The 26544-nt window shown below is 37.5% G+C and overlaps 1 protein-coding gene across 1 annotated transcript in view; it reads left to right on the top strand.

The window, feature by feature from the left end:
- Nucleotides 1–26544, top strand: part of scn12aa (sodium channel, voltage gated, type XII, alpha a) — a 68685-nt gene continuing 42141 nt past the window's right edge. Inside the window, exons 1-7 of the mRNA XM_067363237.1 lie at nucleotides 1–267; nucleotides 4494–4612; nucleotides 9137–9226; nucleotides 17147–17275; nucleotides 20812–20903; nucleotides 21036–21278; nucleotides 21817–21880. Of these exons, the coding sequence (XP_067219338.1) occupies nucleotides 1–267; nucleotides 4494–4612; nucleotides 9137–9226; nucleotides 17147–17275; nucleotides 20812–20903; nucleotides 21036–21278; nucleotides 21817–21880 (1004 nt within the window). The remainder of the gene's footprint in view (nucleotides 268–4493; nucleotides 4613–9136; nucleotides 9227–17146; nucleotides 17276–20811; nucleotides 20904–21035; nucleotides 21279–21816; nucleotides 21881–26544) is intronic.

Here is a 26544-nt window from a genome sequence, read left to right as displayed (position 1 = left end):
ATGGCGACCATGCTCTTACCAGCGGGTCCTGATGGCTTGCGACCGTACACTCGAGAGTCTCTGGCGGCCATCGAGCAGAGGATCAGCGAAGAGCGGACGAAGAACACGAAGGATTACAAGGCGGACCCCGGGTACACGGAGGAGCCCAAACCACGTGCTGACCTGGAGGCCGGGAAGGTGCTGCCTCGTATCTTTGGCGACATCCCCGCAGGACTGGTCGGAGTTCCGCTGGAGGACATCGACCCTTTCTACTTCAAAAATCAGAGGGTGAGTTAGTCTGAGGATATGAGTGGCCTTCAGATGTTTTAGTGCATCTTAAAAAAGGAGTAAGTGCTGAAAATGAGGCCTAATGGATGTGAAGTTCATTTTGAGTTGAAAATTGCCGCAGTCCATGAATAAACAGATGTATTTATATAAGTGCATGTAATGATTTTGTCTTGCACAGCAACGAGTGACGTACTTGTGCATTCTTAAAAGCTGTGGGAAAACATTATCTGTTTTTCTGAATCATCTACCTTGAAATCACCCTCTTGGTTCTGCTCTGGTTTCTTCTGGAGATTATTAACTACATCTCCTGAGAAACAGAATCCAGTAATCTAACTTTTGTCTGTTTTAAAGTTTCAGAAGAGACAATGTCTCAGATTTGCCAAGATATATTCTGCAATCAAATGATCAAGCTGCTGTCCACATTTATTTATAGCACTCTATTATTACAATATGATAACTACTGACTCATTATTTATTTAGGAGAAACAACTGACACCTGATTGAGAACTCCATCAATTCTGCCTAGAGTAACCTCTGAAAAGTTCCTCTGACATTTCCATTCTCAAAGAAAAGGCTAGTTGATTTGATTCAGTGGCTCATTTTAATTTTAGACGTTCATTCAATAGTTTTCACTAACAACCAATTATACAGTTAATCATAATGGCATATAACATATGAACATAAAAAACAGCAGAAGACTGTGACTGACCAATCAGAATCAAGTATTACAGAGAGCCATGTGATTATTTACTTTTAATATTGCAGCTCTGATGCAGATGCCAATTTGGTCACTGATATATTGTGATATATCTGTATGATTGATGAAATTTTGTTCATAACTGAACATTTAATTTATATATCTTTTTTTTATTTTTTTTATCAATTGTCTTTTCAGTTGTTTATAAATAGTGATATTGTGAAACATTATTACATTTCCACCCACTGGTGCTCCTCAAATGGTGACCATTTTTTTTTAATTGCAATGAAATGAATGTACTATATTTTAGTTCCATAATGTTTTTTTATTTAATATTTTGTATTTTAGGGGAATTTTATGGAACTAAATTATAATAATTCAGTAGTTATAATCCAATCCACTTTTTGAGCATAGACCTGAAAATGAAATTTCCAATTAAACTGTTATAAATCTTGAATGTTTTGGAGCACAGACAGAAGTTTGGTCTCTTTTTAAAGATGACACTTGGCAGATTATTCCTGAAGTAAAAAACAAAACAAAACAAAAATGATTGAATTTTACATTTGAAATATACAATACTATGCAAAAGTCTTCAGCATGTCAGTATCACCCCCCCCCCCCCCAACACACACACACAAAGGGTTTTACGCCAGTTATTTATATATTTTGCTGTAGTGTGTCAGTAGGAAATATCAGTTCACATTTAATTTTGCCATTAATTTTAATAATCCAGTGAGATTTTTGAATGCACAAGGAGTCTGACAACATCCGGTGCTCCACACTGAGATCTGATCTCACCATCATCAAATCCATCTGTGATTACATGAAGAAACAGAAAAACTGAGACAAACTAAATCCAGAAGAACTGCAGCAACATCTCCAAAATGCTTGAAGAAAAGGACCTGCAAAGCTACAAATGATGCCCAAGTGTACCTGGACAAAAGCAGTTTTAAATGCAAAGGGTGGTCACACCAAATATTGATTTGATTTAGTTAATAGAAGTTAATTGATAAATAAAATCTATTTATAACAGTATTTTTAAAAGCATTCTCACTTTACAGCATTTTTACACAAGTGCCTAAAACTCTTCACAGTACTGTATCTTTGCAGGTCGGTTTCTTTAAGTGTCTTGGAGACACGGCCACAGTTCTCCTGGATTTAGTTTGTCTCAGTTTCATCTGTCTCTTCAAGTAATCACAGACAGACTCGATGATGGTGAGATCAGATCTCTGTGTGGAGCACCGGCTGTTGTCAGGATCATCGGATAATTGCAATTAATGGCAAAAATGAATGTTTGGAAATGTGAACTGATATTTCACTACAGCAAAAGATATAAATAACTGGCTTAAAGGGATAGTTCACACAAAAATGAAATTTATTCCATGATTTACTCACCCTCAAGCCATCCCATCTTCTTTCAGACGAACAGAGTCCATGATATATTTAAAAAATTCCTTAGTTTTCAAGGTTTATAATGGTTGTGAATGGTTCCATGAAAAATGAATCCATATGACTCCAGTGGGTTAAAGGTACAATTTGTGATATTTTTTTCCCGCTAGAGGTCGCTAGAAGCCTATTCAAAACAAAGGCGTAGTTTGATACGCCAAGTTTTAGAGCGGAAACTTGGGACATGTGGTCTCCATCTCAACGGACGGTGCAAAAGAATAGGGATTGGAGTCTGGAAGAACTCATGTTCGTGGATGCGATTATTAACGTTACTGTAGTATGAAGCAGAGCAGGACCGAGTGTTGCGGGAGCTGAACGAGGAGCTGGAGCGATTGATCAACACGCGCCTCACGAGCAGCGGGACTTTTATTATGACACAGTCGCCGGCGCCGCTTCCGCTTTTCCGGTCATGAGTTTACGGGAGCTGTCCTTGTCGACAGAACCAGCGGCAGATGGTAAACAGTAATTATGTTCCACAAATAAGTAACACAATCCACCATAAACCGTGCAAGAAGTAAATAAGGAACTGCTTGAAGCAAGCTAGTGGTTTGCTGGACGCTAGACTCTACTTCCGCATTTGTCCATGGCACTGCTGTCATAGTAAAGGCGGTAACAAAGGGAACTGACGTCATTGACAGGCGACTGCACTGCCCCGTGTCACTGTTTAGAATGGGAATTTTCTCATGATTTACAAGTAGTTGAAAACATTAGAGATATTGTTAGTAATCAGCTGGACAAAATATATAACACTAGCCTAGTGGTTTTTGGATATTTTACTGCAAAAATTTTACATATTGTACCTTTAATAAAAGCCTTTTGAAGTGAAGGGATGCGTTTTTAAAGAAAAATATCCATATTATATATTCAAACAACTAGCTTTTGGCGAAATATGATGTGCGCAGTATGCGTACGGTCGTCCGCCGGAAGCTCGTAATTTGAAATATTTTTAAATATGGATATTTTTCTTACAAAAACGCACCCCTTCGCTTCAAAAGGCCTTTATTAACCCCCTGAGTCGTTTGGATTCATTTTTTTTATGGATGGACGCATTTTTTCTGTCTTCAGAATTTGGCCTATCATTCACAACCATTATAAACCTCGGAGGACTAAGGATTTTTAAAATATTTTTTATATTATATTATATCTCGGATTGTGTTTGTCTATATACAAACACATATGTGACTATCTATATATATATATAGATAGTCATATACACCTAGGATGGCTTGAGGGTGAGTAAATCATGGTATAATTTTCATTTTTGTGTGAACTATCATTTTAAAACCCTGTTTTGGGAGGTGAAAATACTGACATGCCAAAGACTTTTGCACTGTAGTGTATATTTATGAAATATATTTTTTCCAAAACAAATTTTACTCTAAAACTGCGAGAAAATTAAACCCATACATCCAAACAAGTTGTGTTCCAAATTTGAGGTTGATATCTCAAAAAATGAGCTTTCAGTAAGATTTTGTTTGGGCGCAGTAACAAAAGTTTCCACTAGATGAAATTTGTTTCCAATGTGCTTATTTTTGACCATGAATAATACAAGTGTGACTATTTTTTTTTTCAGGACCGTTTAACCTTTTCAAATAATTTCCATGTTTTTTTTTTCCACATAGCAAGTGTCAAAACTTTTACCAAGTTTCGTACCATTCTGATGAAGTAAAAAAAAAACGTACAATTTTTTGGTCAAAAATATATATTTTGAAATGCCATTTTTTCCCCAGCCTCATTCCTCCAGTCTTCAGTGTCACATGATCCTTCAGAAATCATTTTAATATGCTGATTTGATGCACAAGAAACATTTCTGATTATCAATGTTAAAAACAGTTGCTTAATTTTTTTTTTTTTTTTGATGAATAGAAAGGTAAAAAAAAGCAGTATATATTTGAAATATATATATATATTTTTTCTAACATTATAATGTTTTTACTGTGACTTTTGATCAATTTAATCAATGTTTCCTTGCTGAATAAAAGTATTAATATTTCAAAAAAAAAAAAAATCATACTGACACCAAGCTTTTTTTCACTTCATGTGTTCAGACTAACTGTTTCTTATCTTTTTTCTCTTTTTACAGACCTTTATAGTACTAAACAAGGGAAAAGCCATCTTCCGCTTCAGTGCCACATCTGCACTCTACATATTCAGTCCGTTTCACTGCATTAGAAGAATCTCCATACGAATTTTAGTCCATTCATATCCTTCCACTGCCTCTTAGAAGAACGTTTCTCTATGTGTGCATGTTTACTTGCTTGTAGAATTACACAGATTTGGTCTGTTTACAGCCGTGCTTCTGATTTGTATCTAATAACTTGCACAGATATCAGACCTTAAGACCACAAGCTTCTCTAGAAACACAGCTGCACTGATTTCTTTTTTATTTGTGAGGCATTTTATAACCATATAAATCTGCTTTCCAAAAGCACCATTCAAAAATGTATGTATGAGAACTGAGAAACTAAAGGTTGACTATTTTGACCCAGGCCAGTAAATGCTAAAAAACATGCTAAAAAAATCGGGGGAACGGGGCAAACACCACTTACATTATCAGAAAATGTAGAAACAGAATTTAAAGTGGTTTGGTTTTTCAAATAAGGCCTCTGAAACTAATGAGGATCAAACTAATATTATCAAAAGGCATCAAAAGCCAAAAATCTGGACCAACAGCAAAATGATATCCAGCTGCTCATGCTGTGAGGCGAATCTGAAATATTTACCATCAGAGTTCTATTGGATTTGGTCTCATTTCTGAAACAGCTCTGTAATGTTCTTCCCTGGCATCGCCAACCAAATCCGCTGATATTCCTCTTCTAATTCCCCAAATGAAATAAGAGCGCAGTGATTTTGGCATTGATTTGACAGCTGCGCTCTACAGCTCGTTGCAGGCACAGATGTTTTGAGCGTCCGCGGTCATGATGCATGCAGGTGTCCAGTCCTGTGTCAGCCGTTTCTGTGTTGAAACAATTAAAATGACTGTTTAACAGAGAAAGGGACATATACTGTATCACAATGTCACTCCAGGTTACTGCCATCATGCTTTAACAGAATACACATATTTTACATTCTACATTCAACTTCTACTGTACTGTATGTCTTTTTTTAAACTCATAATTTATGCCTAATTATTGAAAAAAAACCCCCAATGATATTAATACAAAAATTGCTAATACTTCACTAATTAATTAATATATTGACATTTTACCTAATTTCAAAGGAGGTCACAATAAATAAAGTTGTTTTTTTTTGTTTTTGTTTTTTAAATTTGTAGTTTACCACTAACCTGTTTCTAAAAACAATCAAATTATTATTTTTACCATAACATAACTGATACTAAAAAATACTGTTAAATATTTTTTTGTAAAAAATATTTAATTAATCTGAATTTGAATTTAAGTAATCTGAATTAACCTGTTTGTATTGACAAAAAATATATAAATAAAAATATATAAAATAATTATTTTTGCCAAAACTTTCCTGACACTAAAATACTTTTTTTGTACTAGTTTTGTAAAAATATTTAATAAATCTGAATTTGTTTGAATTAACCTGTTTATATTGACAAAAATATATAAATAAAATATATAAAATAATTATTTTTACCACATTACTGACACTAAAAATACTGTTTTGTAAAAATATTTAATTAATCTGAATTTGTCTGAATTAACCTGTTTGTATTGACAAAAAATATATATAAATAAAAATATTATAAAATAATAAATTTTTTGCCTTAACATTACTGACACTGAAATACTATTTTGTAAAAATATTTAATAAATCTGAATTTTGAATTTAATTAATCTGAATTTGTCTGAATTAACCTGTTTATATTGACAAACATATAAATAAAAAAAATAAAATAATTATTTTTACCACATTACTGACACTAAAAATGCTGTTTTGTAAAAATATTTAATTAATCTGAATTTGTCTGAATTAACCTGTTTATATTGACAAACATATAAATAAAAAAAATAAAATAATTATTTTTACCACATTACTGACACTAAAAATGCTGTTTTGTAAAAATATTTAATTGATCTGAATTTGTCTGAATTAACCTGTTTGTATTGACAAAAAATATATAAAAATAAAAATATTATAAAATAATAAAAATTTTTACCATAACATTACTGACACTAAAATACTGTTTTGTAAATATATTTAATTACTCTGAATTTATCTGAATTAAAGGTGATAGAGAGGATCTTTTCGTCGACTTAGAATCCAAAGACTGTTAGTGAGTTTTTGAAATGAGCGCATGCGTAAGAACAGAAGAAGGAACGCCTCCCAAAACTCTTGCACGAGTATTAGAACACGAGTGTTTACCACCAGCATTCGCTGTGTCGTGTTAGTGGATTCATTATGTCGGACTCACCGCAGGTAACTCATAATCTGAAGTTGTTACTCCTGTCTCCTGACAAAAACATTGCATGCGGCGCCTGTGGAGTGTGGAAAGTTACTGGAGCGCGCAGCCACGTCTCTCACAAGGAACGTCACGGCAGTGATCGCGTAAATGATTGGCTGATGTTTTTAAGGCCCTACCTCATGCACAGATGATGTCTATTAATATTATTCCTTTCACAGCACCTAATAGTCTTTTATCAGTTAGTAAAGACAGTTTCAAGTATTATTGCAAAAATGTATCAAACAAAACATCCTCTTTATCAACTTTAACCTGTTTGTACTGACAAAAATTATATATAAATAAAAAAATGTTAAAATAATTATTTTTACCATAACATTACTGACACTAAAAATATTTAATCTGAATTTGACAACATTATCAGTCGTGTTATAGGCTATACTTTTCAATAAGTCTTTTTAAAATTGTTATTATTATTTAAAAAATAGAATAATAAAGCTGCTTTTCAACGTTACTTAACCGTTCCATTCGGTGCCGATCCTGTCCAGCCATTTTCCATTGTGGTGCTGATAACTGGCAGTCAGGTGACAGACAACAGAACCAAGCTCAAGTGTAAATATAACCGTAACCATTCCTTACCGTTAGGCCTGACTGTGGAAAAGTGGCTTTATTCTATCCCAGCCCATTTTCTATATTTTCATGCTCTAAGAAATTTACAAAAAAATGATGATAATATGATAATGTAAATTATACTATGTTACTATTATTAGGGCATCAATGCTAAATGTTCTAGATAATAGCAATACTTTAGAGCATTTGCAGTATGACCCACATATAGTTTAACACTATACTGTGCCAAACGTGTTTCGATGCAGCGTCTCCTCTGACTGGATGTTTTTTATAAGCAGTTCAGACAGGGCCAGCGATATCTTGTTTTATCCTCAAATGCCACAGGCTCTGAAAATCCCCACACTGTGTCCATGTTCAGGCTCTGTTAAAACCTCAAATAAATAGAAAAGAGAGTGAATGAACAGCTGCTTGCCAATCACTATGGTCAAATCCTTCCATATTTTCAATTAGGATAAACATAAATGACACCATGAATATTACAGGATAGCAACTTGTTTAAAGACACGATGTACTGTACACCTTAGATTAGCAAAGTCTCTACAGAAATTAGCTAGTGAGCTGTTTAAACTGGACGCATCAAAGCAAACGTTCGTTCACTCTATTTGTCCTGTTGTTGACAGACTCAAGTATGTCAGAAGCTGAACACGCATCTGTAAACTTCAGTGTAGACAGCATCAGTGATTATAATAATTTGCTTCTGACATGACACTCATCCGGTGTTGGCAAAATTGTCACTCGTTAAATGACTGAATGCCAGTGGGCGGGGCCTATGGTGCGACAGAACTAAGAACCCAGAGCTAAGTATTTATAAGCTGTCGACCCAAAAAAAGAGCGTTTAAGGACACAAAAGTAGATACAGGCAATTGAGACAGAGCACAACGTGTCATATTACTCTGAGAACTACGCCCACCGGAGGGGAACGTAATCGGCGTCAGGAAATATAATATATAAAACTGACATTTGTACATTTGACTTACTAGTGACAAAATGTTTACTGCATACTGAGTGTCAGGATCACAGAATTTACCCATTCTTTACCCAGTCACAGATCCCACAATATCCAAACGAGACATTTTTGGAGCTTGATTAAATACATGCTTTGTTTATAATGAGGAGGACATTTTAAGCTATGAAATTGCAGGATGTTTTAATGGTACAAAGACCTCTTATATGTCAATAGATCAAGGCAAATTGGATTTCTCATGTCATGACCCCTTTCATTTGGAGATGTTTTAGGGTTATCCGTAACTGTTGTCACAGGCACAGCCAATCTGAAAGTATGAGAATAAATGGCATCAGACATTTTCCAGTGCATGTTGACATACATGTGGAAAGTTCAACTCTGAGATCAGAAGAAACTTCTGCAGGGTTGGACAAAATTCACTGAATTGTAAGGAAATTCAGCATAGTTGAACAACAGAAATTATTTTTTAAAATAAAAAATATATTATATTATATTATATTATATTATATTATATTATATTATATTATATTATATTTATTATATTATATTATATTATATTATATTATATTATATTATATTATATTATATTATATTATATTATATTATATTATATTATATTATATTATATTATATTATATCCAAGTTCAAATTACTGTTCTGCATCCTGTTTGCTACCTTAATTCAATTTTAGGAATTTAATTTTAATGGTATTGAATAGTGCACAATCCTGAACTGCTGCTCATTTCCTTAACTTGTTCACTTTGTTTAGCTTGTTCATCATGTGCACAATTTTGACAAACTGCTGCTTCATGGCAATGTCGGATCCTCCGCTGTGGACCAAATACCTAGAGTAAGCAACACCTTTACTCTATTGACCTGTTTTTAAATGTTTAAGTATATATATTTAAAACTACAGTGAACATTTTGTATTTTACTACTGCCATCACAACTGTATCATTTTGGTTATCTCTAGTAGAGAGATTTGTTCACCATTTTAAACTCTACTGACAGCTGCATATTTAATTTATTTGCATTTTAAGGTCACAACCCATTTTACTCCTAAAATGATGCATTTCTGAGTAAAACAGGATATTTAAATGAGAAATCAATGTACATTCATTTTGTGTTGACTTTAATGCGCAGAATATAATGTTAGCATCCATTACAGGGTTTCTGCAGGTTTTATGAAGGTACATTTAAGACTTTTTCAAGACCTCTTTAAGCCCAAGTAAAGAAAATGTAAGGAATATATTGAAGGGAACAAAATATATCAGTATGTTCTCTAAATGTAAATGTCTAGGGAGAAACACAATGAATTGTATTAGCAACACTTTAGAGTTTGAAAATACAACTTCCAACAGATTTCCATTACTTTTTTAATTATTTTACAAAGAAAAAATAAATAAGTAGCTTGAATCACTCTGCTTCCAACCACTGGACATAACATTTACTGTATCTTCTGGTCTCACTGCAAAAAAAGTGATGTTCTTCCTCAGTATTTTTTTCTTGTTTTCAGTGCAGTTGTCTAAAGATTCTTAAAGGTGCCCTAGAATCAGTTTTTACAAGATGTAATATAAGTCTAAGGTGTCCCCTGAATGTGTCTGTGAAGTTTCAGCTCAAAATACCCCATAGATTTTTTTAATAATTTTTTTTAACTGCCTATTTTAGGGGCATCATTAACTATGCACCAATTCAGGCTGCGGCCCCTTTAAATCGCGCGCTCCCAATTTTTGATTCTAGGGCACCTTTAAATCAAAAATGCATATTCTGGAGATACAAAATAAATAAAATGTGAAGTCTTGTTTTCTGTGAAATTGATCAAAATGAAGTGTTTATGCTTAAAACAAGAACAAATATCTGCCAATGGGCTCAAAAAGTGAAGTGAAGTTTTCATAATTCATTGACAGATATTTGTCCTTGTTTTAAGCTTATAGTCACTTAATTTTGTTACATTTTTCAAGACTTAATTTAAGTAAACGTAGCAAAGCTTTTTAGATATTTGTATTGGAAAACAGGACAAAAATACTGAGGAAGACATAATTTTTTTGCAATGCATGCAACATTTAATGCCATAACTTTATGAATTTGAGACTTTCTGCTTTGATTTAAGAACTTTTTAAGGACTTCATTTGTGTATGGTTGAATTAAGTCTTTTTAAGACCCTCAGAAACCCTGCATGTGTGCTTCAGAATGTGTATTGAAATGCTAAAAAGAGTTTTCGTCTTAATTTAATGCTTTGCTAGGGTCCTGATAACCACATTGGTAAGAGTTGCATCATCATAAGCCTGCTGTCGCCATTCTGCCTGCAGCACCAGGAATGCCACATTTCCATGATGTCACTTCCTGTTATTTTTTGAAGATGAAATAGTTAAATTTAAGCTAAAGCTGCGTAGTGCAGGTTTCCGGTGTCTAAGCCCTGGCCTAGATTTTAACAGATGACTGGAGTTTCCATATTCACTGATTATGTCTCTTGATACTCTAATACAAAGCCACGACGAGTCTGACCCAGCTCCAATAAAACATCATATGCATGCATGGAATACATTTTTAAGAGACTGAATCAGAGCATGCAGCATGTTAACAATTCACCACTTGCATCAAAATAACCACTGTGTGAATGTTAGCCTATGTATATATGTTTAAAGGGGTCCTATTATGCTTTTTTACATGTTCAACTTTCTTTAGTGTGTAATGTCGCTGTTTGAGCGTGAAGTTCTTCAAAGTTGCAAAGTATAGCGAGAGTTATTCTCTATATCAGTGTCACTGTTTATAAACTCCCTGAAATGCCTCCATTGTAGTCTTGAGTTTCTTCTAGAAATAAACACTTCACAATATGGCGGGGCCTGGTTGAGTTAGTTAGCAGTGTGTTGAAACTCTTGTTTATGGTAAGAGGCGTGATATTTCTCTAACACGCTCAAAATGCTTGACCAAAAACACACTGGTCCAGGCGACCAATCAGAGCACATTGTGCTTTTCAGAAGGAGGGGCTTCATAGAGACAGGAACTAAACAGAGCGTTACTGACAGACTAGGAAGAGAGGAGCTGCAACAATGGAGAATATGAGGAAAAAAATGTTCCCTTTCGTGGGAACTATCGACGCTGCGTGACAACGCATTGGGAACCTTCTGCGTGATGTCGTCACTGAAGCACTCATGTATCTAACCAATCGCGTAGCGAGACGTCAGAGACGGGTGACGTCACGGACCAGGAAACTATAAAGCACACCCGGATGCAGAGCACGGTAGCTTCTGTGTCTTCAGCAAGCACTCTATGTTATCGTGTGTCTTATTTGGTGTTGTTTGTCTTATTTCATATAAACAAGTCACGATATCTTTGTCTGAGGACAACAGTATCTCACACCAATCCATATATATATATATATATATATATATATATATATATATATATATATATATATATATATATATATATATATAAAAAAGACACGTATTATGGCGAGAAACAGCAGTTGAATGGGAGTTGAGTAAGCCTGGGCAGCTCTCGAGGGAGCCGTCTGTGTGCACTATAAAAAAAAAAAAAAAAGAAACTCGCTCTCTGAATACTGTGTTCCAGTGTTCCCCGCGGATCGCGGAAAAGAAGCCATTCGTGGGGTTCACAAATGGATCTGACAGAGGGGTTAGAGACGGGCGTTGCCCTTTCTCTGCCCTTACCTGCCAGGTTCAGTGCCGTCTCCCAGGTGGAAGCACGCTCTGCGGTTTCTTCCCCGGGTTGAGGCACCGGTATTTCACATGCCAGCTCTGAGGAGGTGGATATTGTGATATCGATCTGAGGACTCGCCACCTCACACACATCGTGTTAGGGAGTGGAGCATGCACGTCAGTTCAAAAACAAAGCAGCTGACGGTTCATTCATAAAAATGTCCCGGAGTGTAAAAGAAATGAACTAGCGGGAGTTTTTATCTCCACTCCTGTTGGCTTTATTCTCGAGGGAATAAAAGTCTAACACGAGGCTTAGATCTCACGTTTGCCGAGGCAGCGCGTAGATTAAGTGTGCAACAAAAAATATATGGCTCGCTCGGATCTTGCGTTTGCCAAGGCTGCGCATAGATTGCGTGCACGTAGTATATATTGTATATAATGTTTATACATAATATATATATCTGGAGGGAACTGAGTAGACGGGAGTTTCCCTTTCTCTCTTTCCCTATAATACCTTGCAAACTATTACGAGCTATAATTCTCTTTGTATTCTAATATATTCAGCCTGTCATTTTTGACTGTTTTGGGCTGCATTTAATTTAAGGATTAAATGAAATATTGAATACATTAAATTCTGAGGAATTTAAAGGAAAAGGGTGTCACCACCCTTGCTCCCCCGCAGAAAGCTTGGGGACCGGGACAGGTTACACAGCTGAAGTCCTTGTGAAGTAGGACAGATCTGCGGACTGTTATTACCACCAAGAAGGCTTCAAAGAGGTCCTGACATCTGTGGGCCAGGATCCATGAGGGCAGCCCCCTCCGGAGGGGGTCCTGTGTTAGAATATCTGACACCCGTCCCCCTTTGGCGCCCTCAGGGGGCCGTTATGCTAACCCTGCCACCCAGTGTGCGTCAGGGCACAACGGTCTCCACCGACTCTCCGAGGAGAGCCGGTTATGACTTGATTCGTCTGTTTTCTGCCGGTGCGCCGCTCCAGAACGTTGAATCGAGTGCTCAAAAACACCAGAGGTCAGTCTCGAGAGACTGGTTCCCTTAGTAGATTTTATGGTAGAATGGAAACTTCTACCGAATATATCAAAATAGATGCTGCTCATCAGAGGGTTACAGGGTCTCGCCCGCCCAGATTCAATGGGGTCTTTCCCATAGTGGTGACCCCCAAGCAGTCTCTGGTTATGGAACAAGAGGTTATGACACTCTTGCGAAATGGAGCTATAGAAAGGGTTCCTCCTCCCAGCAAGCTGTCAGGCTTCTACAGCCACTACTTCATTGTTCCAAAGAAGGATGTGTCCTATCATAGATTTACATGTGTTAAATCACTCAATACGAAAGCTCAAATTCAAGATGCTTACACTTAAACAGATTATCCCACAGATCAGGTCCAAGGACTGGTTTGTGGCGATAGACCTGAGAGAGGCATACTTTCAGGTGTCCATCCATCCTTCCCATAGGAAGTTCCTCAGGTTTGCTTTCGGGGGCAAAGCTTACCAATACAGGGTTCTTCCTTTCGGCCTGTTATTATCACCCCGCACATTCACGAAGTGCATGGATGCAGTGCTGGCTCCACTGAGACTCCAGGGCATCCGCGTACTGAATTACATAGAAAGTGATTCTAGCTCAATCAGAGCAACTAGCAGTTCAGCATCGAGATGCTGCTCTGTACCACATGAAAAGGCTCGGGCTGAGGCTCAATGCCAAAAAAAAAAAAAAAAAAGAGTGTGCTAGTTCCGGCTCAGACTACCACTTATCTAGGTGTAGTTTGGGACTCCATGATGCAGGCACATTTGTTTCCTGCTCGTGTGAGTTCCATTCTCGCAGCCGTGAAAGGGGTGAAGTTAGGCCAGTCACTCACTGTAAAACAGTTCCAGAAACTGTTGGGTCTTATGGCAGCTGCGTCCAACGTCATACCTTTTTGGCCTTCTGCACATATGACTCTTACAGTGGTGGCTCAGGACCAGGGGATTTTCTCCGAGGGGAAATCCCTTTCGCATGATCAAAAGTCGCGCGGCAATGCCTTCGTGCTCTGGCCATGTGGAAAGATCCCTGGTTCCTGTCCCAGGTACCCGTGCTGGGGACTTCTGGTCGTCGTGTAATGCTTACGACAGATGCCTCCCTCACGGGCTGGGGGGCGATCATGAGTGGTCGCTCAGCTCAGGGTCTATGGGAGGTCCTGGAAGGTGTCAGACAAGTTCTTGACACTTAAAACTATCTTTCTCCTGGCCGTCTCTTCTTTGAAGAGAATTGGTGATTTACAAGCGCTGTCAGCAGTTTGCACCTGGTATGGTGAAAGCCTTTCTGCATACCAGGCCAGCACATAAATCGGTTGGAGATGATGGTGGTGTTTCTAGCATTAAAACACTTTCTCCCAGACCAGAGAGGCCATCACGTGTTGGTCCGCACGGACAACACGGCAGTGGTCTTATATATAAACCATCAGGGGGGTCTGCGGTCTTGCCAACTTTACTACTTGGCTCGTCGGATCCTCCTATGGTCCCTAGGGAAGCTGCTCTCTCTGAAGCCAGCTTTCATCCTGGGGTATAAAGGGAGCAGACGCCCTGTCGAGGCAGGGGCCGAGGCCCGGGGAGTGGAGACTCCACCCAGAAGTGGTGGATCTCCTATGGAAAAATTTCGGTCGAGCGGAAGTCGACCTATTTGCTTTGGGAGAGTCAACCCAGTGACCACTCTGGTACTCCCGAACACATCCAGCACCTCTGGGTCTGGATACCATGGTACAGACGTGGCCGAGGCTACGTCTGTATGCATTTCCCCCGATCACCTTGCTCCCGGGAGTTCTGGAGAAAGTACGCCGGGAAGGGGTCAGCCTAATACTGGTAGCCCCCTTCTGGCCAACCAGAATATGGTTCTCGGACCTAGTGTCCTTACTAGACGGCTCCCCAATGGAGCTTTCCCTTAGACAGGACCTCCTGTCGCAAGCGGGCGGCTCGATAATACATCCCCGCCCAGAACTGTGGAAGCTATGGGCCTAGCCTCTGAGGGGGCCAGGCTCATAGATGCTGGTCTTCCAACTGAGGTTGTGGAGACCATCCTTAACTCCAGAGCTCCCGCCACGAGGAAGCTTTATTCCTATAAACGGAATTTATTTTCTGCTTGGTGCAGACAGAATAATATGGACTCTGTCCACCCTCCTATCAGCTTTGTGCTAAGATTTCTCCAAGAAAAATTATCGGAGGGCCTATCGCCTTCAACCTTGAAGGTTTACGTTGCGGCTATCTCAGCCTTTCATGCTTCTCTTGAGGGTGGCTTCTCGGTGGGTCGAGACCCCCTCGTTACTCGCTTCCTTCTGTGGCACACTGAGGTTGAGGCCAGCCTGGGACCTGTCTGTGGTATTACAAGGGTTAGCTGAGGCTCCCTTCGAACCACTCTCATTGTAAAACAGTTTCAGAGACTGTTGGGTCTGATGGCAGCTGCGTCCAACGTGATTACTATTGGCCTTCTGCACATGAGACCCTTACAGTGGTGGCACAGGACCAAGGGGTTTTCCCTGAGGGGAAACCCTTTTCGCATGATCGAAGTCACGCAGCGATGCCTTCGTGCTCGGGTCATGTGGAAAAAGCCTTGATTCCTGTCCCAGGGACCCATGCTGCCGCCACGAGGAAGTTGCATGCCTACAAATGGAATTTGTTTTCTACCTGGTGTAGAAACAATAATACGGACCCTGTCCTTTCTTCTATTAGCTGTGGGCTAAAATTCCTCCAGGAAAAATTCTCTGAGGGCCTATCTCACTCAACCTTGAAGGTTTACATTGCAGCAATTTCAGCATAAAATGCTCCTCTTGAGGGGAATATCTCGGTAGGGCGAGACCCCCTTGTCACATGCTTCCTCCGTGGCACATTGAGGTTGAGGCCTCCAGTGCGCACAAGGGTTCCGGCCTGGGACTTGGCCGTGGTCTTACAGGGGTTAGCTGAGGCTCCCTTTGAACCACTAGAGGAGGTTCCTGAGAGGTTCCTCACTCTTAAATGATTCTTTTATTGGCTATCACTTCTCTGAAGCGGATAGGGGACTTACAAGCACTTTCTGTTGCTCCTTCTTTTCTTGAATTTGCTCCAGGAATGGTGAAAGCATTCCTGTATCCTAGACCGGGTTATGTCCCAAAGGTCCCTACCAATGTCCCAGGCCCCATTGTGCTTCAGGCCTTCTATCCTCCTCCATTTGTATCTGCGGATCAGGAAAAATTTAATCTGCTGTGCCCAGTAAGGGCTTTGGATGCTTATGTCCACAGAGCTGCCCTGTGGCGTAAGTCAGATCAATTGTTTGTCTGTTATGGGTCCCCTAAAAAAGGCGGCCCAGCATCGAAGCAGAGAATGAGCAAGTGGGTGGTCGAGGCCATCTCACTTGCCTATGAAGCGGCCGGACAGCCTTCTCCTTTGAATGTTCGCGCCCATTCAACTAGGGGTATGGCGGCATCAAAAGCTTTGATGTCAGGAGTTTCCATGGGTGATATATGTGATGCAGCTGGATGGTCATACCAGCACACATTTATTAAGTATTATAACTTTAATATCGGCTCCACTCTGGGGTCCTCCGGGTTGTCAAGATAACTTTGACAAGTGTTTGAGCTACGGCTCAGTTGGGATTGCGTTCCCAATGCGTTGTCACGCAGCGTCGATAGTTCCCACGAAAGGGAACGTCTCGGGTTACAGATGTAACCCTGGTTCCCTGAGTAGGGAACGAGACGCTGCGTCTCTTGCCGTACCCCTGCACACTTGTGAGTGCTTGCTTCAGACTTATCCAGAAGCTACCGTGCTCTGCATCCGGGTGTGCTTTATAGTTTCCTGGTCCGTGACGTCACCCGTCTCTGACGTCTCGCTACGCGATTGGTTAGATACATGAGTGCTTCAGTGACGACATCACGCAGAAGGTTCCCAATGCGTTGTCACGCAGCGTCTCGTTCCCTACTCAGGGAACCAGGGTTACATCTGTAACCCGAGACGTTTTTTGAACATTCAAGCATGAAAACCTGTTCTAGTAGAGCTCAAAAACATAATCAAGACTTAATAGGTCCCCTTTAAAAGTTAGTAGTGACTGGTAACACAGCTCACTGTAAATAGTTCATGCTTCTCTTGTATTCTTTCAGGTATACATTCACTGGCATTTACACATTCGAGTCTCTGATTAAGATCTTAGCCAGAGGGTTCTGCATAGAGCCCTTCACCTTCCTCCGAGACCCATGGAACTGGCTGGATTTCAGTGTCATCGTCATGGCGTGAGTGTGACATTTCATTTTTATTAATGGATAAAGACTAAAAGAAATGTCTATTCTGAAAGCTGTGGTTCAGAAATCATAATTTACTCACCCTTGTGTCATTCCAAACTTGTATGACTTTCTTTCTTCTCTGGAATAGAAATGGAGAAGTTTAGCTTAATGTTCATGCTGCTCCTTTGCATGTACATTTATGCATCCAAAGTGCCTTACAAGAGGCAAAAAAAAAGCACCAAAGGGCCAATAATATTCATAATTTACAATGCCAGGTATGTTTAAGGGTGTGGGGTGGTTAAGTGGTTAATATAACAAATGTAAAAAGAGAGAAACAGACAAACTGAAATGTTTGCCCTCTGACAGACCTCTGAAATCTCAGTGGAACTTTTTTATGGTGACGTAGTTACACGTTAATATAGTAGTAACAGTAAATGATGCATAATTACAAGTAACTAACCCTAAACCAAACCCTAACAGTCACTCTATAGTAAGTACATGTTTATTAAAGTTACTCGTTACTTGAGTACCTTAAAATAAATTGTAACCCTTTTTGTATGTATGCCTTTTAAACATATTTGAATGAAAATGTGAACAAGGGTTTACAAACAAAATAACTGTCTGTTCTTAAAGTAGATAAGCATATCATATTCCCAGGAAATATAACAATTTGTGGAGCTGTCCTTGGTGCTGAACACCAAAACCAAGGAGACAAGAGACTGGAGTTGGACGGAACAGAAAGAGGGAGGAATCAAGAAAGATGTAAATTAAGGGACGCAGGTATCCAGAAAGAGATTTGTCAGGTGACCTAAATATTCAGCATTACAGCTCAACCAAATCAGAGGAGTGGATTAACTGAAAGAGAGAGACAGACTACTGCAGGATGAACATTTCCCCTCATTAACAGACCGCTCTAGTTTGTCCTTCCAAGCTGTTTTCTACTCATGCTTTGCATACTTTTGTAGCGTCAGATAAATGTCAGATGCACTCTTTCTCAAGACACCTGGACATTTGTGACCCACTCGTGCCCTTATGACTTACTACAAAAATAAATAACTAAACAAAAAACATGTATGACAAAATGAATGGTAACACTTTACAATAAGGTTCATTAGTTAAACATTAGTTAATGTATTAACTAACATGAGCAATACATTTGTTACTGTATCTATACTAATCTTAATGTTAGTTAATGAAAATACAGTTGTTCATTGTTTGTTCATGTTAGTTCACAGTGCATTAACTAATGTTAACAAGATTTTAATAATGTATTAGTAAATGTTGAAATTAACATTAACAAAGATTAATAAATGCTGTATAAGTGCAGTTCATTATTAGTTCATGTTAACTAATGCTAACTAATGAACCTTATTGTAAAGTGTTAACCTATTAATGAATAATAAATATTTATTATTATTATTATCATATTCCTATCATTATGAGGACATTCCATAGGCATAATGTTTTTTTTTAATGAGCTAACCCTAAACTTAGCCATCACAGAAAACTTTCTACATACTTACATTTTCAAAAAACATAATTTATTAGGATTTATGAGCTCTTTTTCTCACGGGGACCAAACAATGAATCCACAAGGTCAAATATTTCTGATATTGCCATCCTTGTGCATTATGTTGTCTTCTGATGATGTTAAATGACTAATTATTCGTCTGAAAGCGCACACAGTGGGAACAATCTGCTGCTAGTGTGTGACACCAAAATATCCGCTCTGCTTGTTATTAATTTAGCAAAATGGTCAAAGCCCATAAAGCCCAGCTGATTAGATTATTGCGGTGTCTCTGTGTTAAGTCACGAGGGGACAGAGCTGATTTCAGATGTCATGTCCACTGGTGGCAAAACTCTTAACTAGAGAAATACCGTGGTGAAATGGAGTCAGCATATAAGATTTTAATGTTAAACTGTATGTACAGCATCTGTGACACCACATTAAATCATTCAAACAAAAATCACATGTACAATAAAGCACTTATAATACAAGTTTACTGTAACTTACACATGATATGCATAAGGATATCAGGAAGGGACTGTTTTTCCAAGGTTGTTACAAAACCTGACCTAGACAAGTAGTCCTATAGGTAAAAAGGCAAATGAGAAACTTTATTAAAGTCCCTCTGTGGTAAAAATCAAGTTTTTAATGTTGTTTATGTCTATGTGGTGTTTTTAATATGCTTTAAGACAAACCATGTGCAAATTCATAATTAACACCATTGCTGAGTATTTTCTCTTTAAAACTGCAGTGATCTAAAGACCCACGGTTTGAAATCACTGGTGTCTGTGACATCACAAACTAACTAGTAACCAATCATGTCAACGTGCTGGCGGGTACACTAAAAAATGCTGGGTTAAAAACAACCCAAGTTGGGTTGAAAATGGACAAACCCAGCAGTTGGGTTAAATGTTTGCCCAACCTGCTGGGTAGTTTTATTTAACCCAACTATTGTTTGAAAATGACTAAATGAATCTAAAATGAAATTAAAATGTTCATTTATTAAACATATTAATAAATGTTAATTTTCAAGATATTTTGGGTTCATTTTAAGTAAGCAATACTGTAATTTTTAAACAATAGTTAAGTTAAGTAAAACTACCCAGCAGGTTGGGCAAACATTTAACCCAACTGCTGGGTTAAAACAACCCAATCGCTGGGTTTGTCCATTTTCAACCCAACTTGGGTTGTTTTTAACCCAGCATTTTTTAGAGTGTATTAGCATATCATTAACCATGACCACTTGAAGCAGGGGAGTCTCAAGAAAAGCCAGGTTATCCCGGTATATTTTTTCGGTTGATATGAAAAATCAGGTAGATTTAGCAATATAGCGGGTGTATGATGTATATTACGATGTTATGATGAACTATATGCCTTTCTCCACTGATCAAAGTGTTTGGATACTGATTGTTAGAAGACAGCTGTCTGACTCTGACATGGTGAACGGGAACATGGTTTGTGTAACATTAGCAACACATTATTAGCTGTTTGATAACATAGTCAAGCAAAAGGCTAATTATATTAATTACCGTTATGTGAGGGACGTTGTAAAAAAGCAATACCATTGTGCAGCATTTACCTCAGTAGTTGACCGAGTGGATCTCTGAGCTCGTGCGAGTGAGTGGAGGCGGGGCTAATTAGCATATTCATAGATACGCGTATTAAATGAAGCAAGTTACATTAAAGCTATTTTAAGGCATGATAAATAAATTCACAGGAATTTTTTTTTTAAATATGTCATTTTGGTGATCAAAGATGAGCTTTAAGGGATAAAATTTCTGAATACAGGGTGACTTTAACTCAATTAAGACCCATTTTTATAAAGAAGAGTTGATATAAGCACTTGAATAAAAATAAAATCTGCACATATTATATTTACACCCTCCTGAATGGCATCCATTGCAAGTGCATTACTGTAAACCTGAATTTTGTTTTTTGAGGCACGAGTCAAAATGATTATCTTTGACGGAATATAAATCAATGCACGCTTTTGAAGAGGGGCTCAATCAGAGAATGACTGCAGTCTTTTTCTTTCCAGGTATGTGACAGAGTTTGTGGACCTCGGCAACGTATCAGCATTACGGACGTTCAGAGTTCTGCGTGCTCTAAAAACAATATCAGTGATCCCAGGTGAGGGACATGTTCAGTATCTGCTTTGCTTTTATACAGACACTAGCTTCAGTAATAAGTAAAAATGTGTAATATATTGCATATATTTGAATTTAATATTAACCTAATATTGTTTTTTTCTTTCTTCTGTAGGTTTAAAGACCATTGTCGGTGCTCTCATCCAGTCGGTTAAAAAGCTAGCGGATGTGATGATCCTCACTGTTTTCTGTCTCAGTGTCTTCGCTCTGATTGGTCTACAGCTCTTTATGGGCATCCTACGACAGAAGTGTGTCCGTAGCCCCGCCCACTGCATTAACTCCACCTACCCCGGCAATGGGAGCTTCGTTTGTAACAATAAGACATGGCTCTCCGTCAAGGACTTCTTAACTAATGAAGGTTCAACTTATTTATATAACGGTTATAGTGCTTCATATTGTAAATGTTAGGGGTGTCATGATTCATTTGTTTTTTTAGTGCATTGATTAAAAATTATTTCTTACCTAAAGCTGTGCTTTCTGTGCTACCATTTGTATTCAGCGCATCACTACTTATTTGCATAAAGTTGAGCTCAAGTTTACTGCATTATTTTTTATATCATTGCAAAATGTAAACTGTACTGTACTCTTGAATTGAACTGAAAACCAATGAATCGTGAATCAAATCGATTTGCTGTCAGCCCAAAGATTCAAACCCCTACATGTTAATATTTAAATGTTGAACAAGGTTCAGTGATCAGTGCTGAAAACAAATCAATGAAACTCACCATGATAACTTTTGTCAGTCAGTATTAGATTCTGTTAAGCTTACTGGATTCACTAGAGATGTTTAACATACTGATGAACTCTGTAATCAAACTGAATAGCCATTCACAGTGATTCTCAGTCTGACACGTCTTGCAAAAGTCACTGAATTTTTCTCACTCTTGTTCCCTCAGACAATTTCTACAAAATTGAAGGATCCAAGGATGCCTTAATATGTGGATACACAAGTGATGCTGGGTAAGTTATCTGACACTTCTTACATTAGATACCTGAGACCTTCTAATTTAGAATTAATAATCTAATAATGTCCCTTCTACAAGATGTAATATAAGTCTCTGGAGAATGTGTCTGTGAAGTTTCAGCTCAAAATACCCCACAGATCCTTTGTTCAAATCCAGTGTTGAATTGACCCTCGTTTGTGAATCAGTCCGGCGTAAAATGACGGCATGACAACAACACTCGACTACAACAACTCTTCCTCTTCTCTAAAGCAGCCCAACATGGCCTCACTCCCTTTGTTGCGTGTTCTTGGGGACAGGGTTTATGTAAATGTTAGGGTCAGTGATGTCAACCTCGGAGGAAGCTCATTGTAGTCCCTACCAGCCGTTTGTTGTAGTCCTTAAAAAGCGATTTCTGTAAAAGAAAATATCTCCCTTTGCATTGAACTTTGAGCGTCATAACTTTGCAGATGTTGTTTATGCTCAAACAGCAACATTACACACTAACTAAAGTTAAAAAAGTAAAAATCATAATCAAGGACCCCTTCAAGAATTTCTGTACAGGGTTACGACTACGAGATCTATCTTCAGATGTGGCATGCTTCAGCTCGGCCTTATGTAGATAATCATTCAGTATCAGATGAACTCATCCAGCCTATTATCATTACTGTAAAATGAAACACTCGTAGTGCAGCAATAATTTTCATAAATCCTAAAAAGGGATGATGGTTTATCTGAGAATACACAGCGCCGTCTCTGCGTGTGAGGAGACAGCGGTCAGCATAGTGCCATGTGGCATATAATCGGAGGTCTGTATTAACCTCAATCTCTCATGATATGACTAAATGAGCAATCAATAGGAAGGTATGCTTTAAAGCCCTATATACTGTAATGTTAAGTAAAATTTGCAAAAAATAGAACTGCAAAATCATAATGGTTTTCAGGTTTCCCAAACCAGGGTGATTACTAATTGTCTCTAATAAAAGAGAAAGTATATGAACATACAAAAATCATTGCTCTTAAAGGGATAATTCACCTAAAAATTTAAATTCTGTCATGTTGTTCCAAACCTGTATGAGTCACTTTCTAGATATTTTGAAGTATGTTGGTAACCAAACAGTTGACGGCACCCAATGACTTCCATAGTAGGAAAAAAAAAAATTACTATGGAAGTCAATGGCTACCATCAACTGTCTGGTTACCAACATACTTCAGTATATCTTCTTTTGTGTTCAGCAGAAGAAAGAAATTCATACAGGTTTGGAACAACATAAGGGTGAGTAAATGATGACAGAATTTTCATTTTTGGGTAAATAAAATAGAAAATGTTGCTATACAGCTATAATGCCATATTAAAGCGATTGGGGGTTAGGTGCCTCGCTCAAGGGCACCTCAGTTGTGGGTAATGATAGTGGAAGAGAGCGCTGTTCATTCACTCCCCCACATACATTTCCTGCTGGTACTTAGACTCGAACCCACAAGTCTAACTCTCTAACCTCTATCTATCTCTATCTCTATCTAACCCCACTGGTTTAGCCCTCTCATATAGTGCTCAAACCAATCCTCATGTGAGACCTAAAAGGTAACCAGTCCACCACTTATCTTAACTAACCTCTGAGCTAATATATCTGCAGTGAATCTTCTATGGGAAAGAGGCAAGAGATTATGATGCACTTTCCTAAACATCTCAGATCATCAGCATTGATGCCTTGCATTGACCTAATTTCATTGGTTATTCTCTTTAAAAAGTCCTATTATGCTTTTTTACATGTTCATCATGAAAACATATTCTAGTAGAGCCCAAAAAAAAAAAAAAAATCAAGACTTTAAAAGGGCATAAAATGGCCTATTTAAAGTCTTTAAACACTTTAGTGTTTAATTACAGCAAAGGCTTTAAGAGAGCAAATTAATTTATTCATTTACGTAAGCCAAATAATTATAATTACTTCATTAAAAGAATTCCACTTTAACGGAAACACTTTATCATATACAATCCACGAACACTCAGTGGGGATTTTTGATTGTGCATAAACAATCTCACGGCAATAATCCGCTGAATTAAGAGTGAAAGTCCTTCATTGTGGGTCTCACTAACCATCCCTGTCTCTGCAGTGTGCAGGGACATAATCCTGCAAATCCCAGTAACACTGTTTAGACCGGAGCCATGGGATGATGTTTGTGGTGCCGGGGCTCGTTCAAGGATTTCATTGTGCTAAATACCCAACTGTGTTAATGTGCAATTCTGCACTGTTAGGGCAAAGATTATTAAAGATTGAGAGGTATAGAAACAAAAATGCCCACCACACACAAAAAAATGAGCATAGAAACATTTTTTCACTCAGAAATTGCTAATAAATTTCACCATTAATTACAAAGAAATGGCAAGTATCATATTCAATTAAACAAAATTTTGAAGTAGAAAGACTGCAATAGTATTTTCTTGTAAAAAAACAAACAAACTTGTACTCCAACAATCTTTGTTTCATTTGATATATATATATATATATATATATATATATATATATATATATATATATATATATATATATATATATATATATATATATATTTTTTTTTTTTTTTTTTTTTTTTTTTACAGTATATAAATGGATACTGTAGTTCTGGCTCTAATTTCTGGAAGCTTTTGAGAAATGCTACCCAATATAACTACACATAGAAATAAACAACTCTGTTTATCTAGATATACATTTGTAAAAAAAATAATTTAATACATTAATTTGTGCAAGTGACAACATGTCCACAATGACCAGTCATAAAATACAGATATTCAAGAGAAAAAACCTTTCAGTTCCACAGTGGAGATGCAGTTTATTTGCATTTTAACTTGAGCAACAATTAACTAATTTACTGGCCAAATTAAATGGTTTTGAATTATTAACCTATTGAATAACTTGCAGAGAACATGCAAAAAAATTCAAGCTTTCTTTCTTTAGTATTAAAATAAAAAAGATTACAAAAGGGAGTTTTCGCAGCAGTAACATGTAGAAGAAACATTTTTGTTTCCACAAAGAACCTTTCAGTCTTAGTGTGAACGTTTTTCCACAATAAAGAACCTTTTGTGGAATGGAAAGGTTCCGTGGATGTTAAAGGTTCTTCATGGAACCATCAATGCAAATAAAAAACTTTATTTTTATGAGTGTAGCATAGGGTTTTGTAATTAATTGAGATTTAACACTTTAACACACATAACCGCTCTGCTGGACTCACAGCACACATCTCAGAGAGGATTTCCCATCTACATTCACATCTGATCCATCCTAAGCCCTTTTGTAGGTTTGTTAATGGCTGTTTTTATGACAACAGAACATTGGGGATTACACTGCTCTTCTCTCTCTCTGTCTCTCTCTCTCTCTCTGTATAGAAAGTACTGTAACAGGGGAGAGAGAATGACATGTAATAAGATACTGATAGAAAAAACCCTAAATGATGTTCACATTAGATCAGATCAATTAATTAATTACTTACTTACAGCGATATTAAGGCAGCTTATTTATATAATGTTAAATAGTGTTTGTTGTCATTCTGTTTTTTTCTGTAGTAGAGTGATAGCATGCATAAAATGGCCCTGCTGCTATTTACAAGTCTTGTTAAGAAAATCCTTCACAATGCCACTGATAAATTTAAAGTTAGTTCTCTGCACATGCTTTCTACCCAAAGCGACTTATAAACACTGTTGGGCAGTAACGCATTACTGTAACGCAGTTACTTTTGACAGTAACTAATACTGTAACGCATTTTTAAATAAATTAACTCTGTTACCATTAACATATGGTGCGTTGTACATTACTTTTTTAAATTAATTCATTTTGGCTGAAGTGTAGCCTACAGCCTAAACTGTTTACAGCAGCGACGCATTTTAGGATTGGTGGATGCCAACCACTGTAAACACAAAGACGCACTGTGGGCGTGTTTCCGTTTATTCAAGCATGTGCGGCAGTCATGGCGAGTCAAGGCGAGAGCAAGACGAGTTTCTCAGAGTGGAAATATGCTCTATATTTCACTTTAGTTGAGCATAAAGACAAAAACCTTTTAGTCAAATGTAAGCTGTGTCTTTCTGGTTCGAAGGTCCTCTACTGTAATAAACGTGACATGCTGGATTGAAAATATGTGAAATAAGTTTTTCTAGTCGACTAGTAGTTGTTAATTTAAGCCATTAGTTGACTAATCACATTTATATTCATTTAATTTCTTAAATACTGGAGAGAAATGGAATAAAACCAATAATGAGCGTTTATGTAATATAGGCTATGCACTCAAGCACACGCATAAAGCTTGCCGGCAAAAGTAATGATTATGAATATGACAAAAACAGCAAGGAGACATTTTAATTGTTAAAAATGTAATGTTTTCTGAATCAGTGTCGGCTGCAAAGATGAAGTTGACATTGCTGACTTTCATCACCTCCGCATATACTAGACGCGCCTAGAGAGAAAATGATTAATCAGAGTAGACTCTTTTCGTTTTTAATTATTTAGTTCTAAAGTAGATATTTCAAGCTTTCTATATATATATATATATATATATATATATATATATATATATATATATATATATATATATATTTCTCATGTCTGCGAGGCAAGCAGTCGCTGAGTTTCGGTTCATTTAGCCTATAAGTCGCGCTCTACTTCACGCACCAGTGATCGCGGCCGCGTGTCCATG

The sequence above is a fragment of the Chanodichthys erythropterus genome, chromosome 16 (assembly GCF_024489055.1).
Source record: "Chanodichthys erythropterus isolate Z2021 chromosome 16, ASM2448905v1, whole genome shotgun sequence".
Lineage (NCBI taxonomy): Eukaryota > Metazoa > Chordata > Actinopteri > Cypriniformes > Xenocyprididae > Chanodichthys > Chanodichthys erythropterus.
The sequence above is the reverse complement of the archived record's forward strand: the minus strand, read 5'-3'. Positions and strand labels throughout refer to the sequence as shown.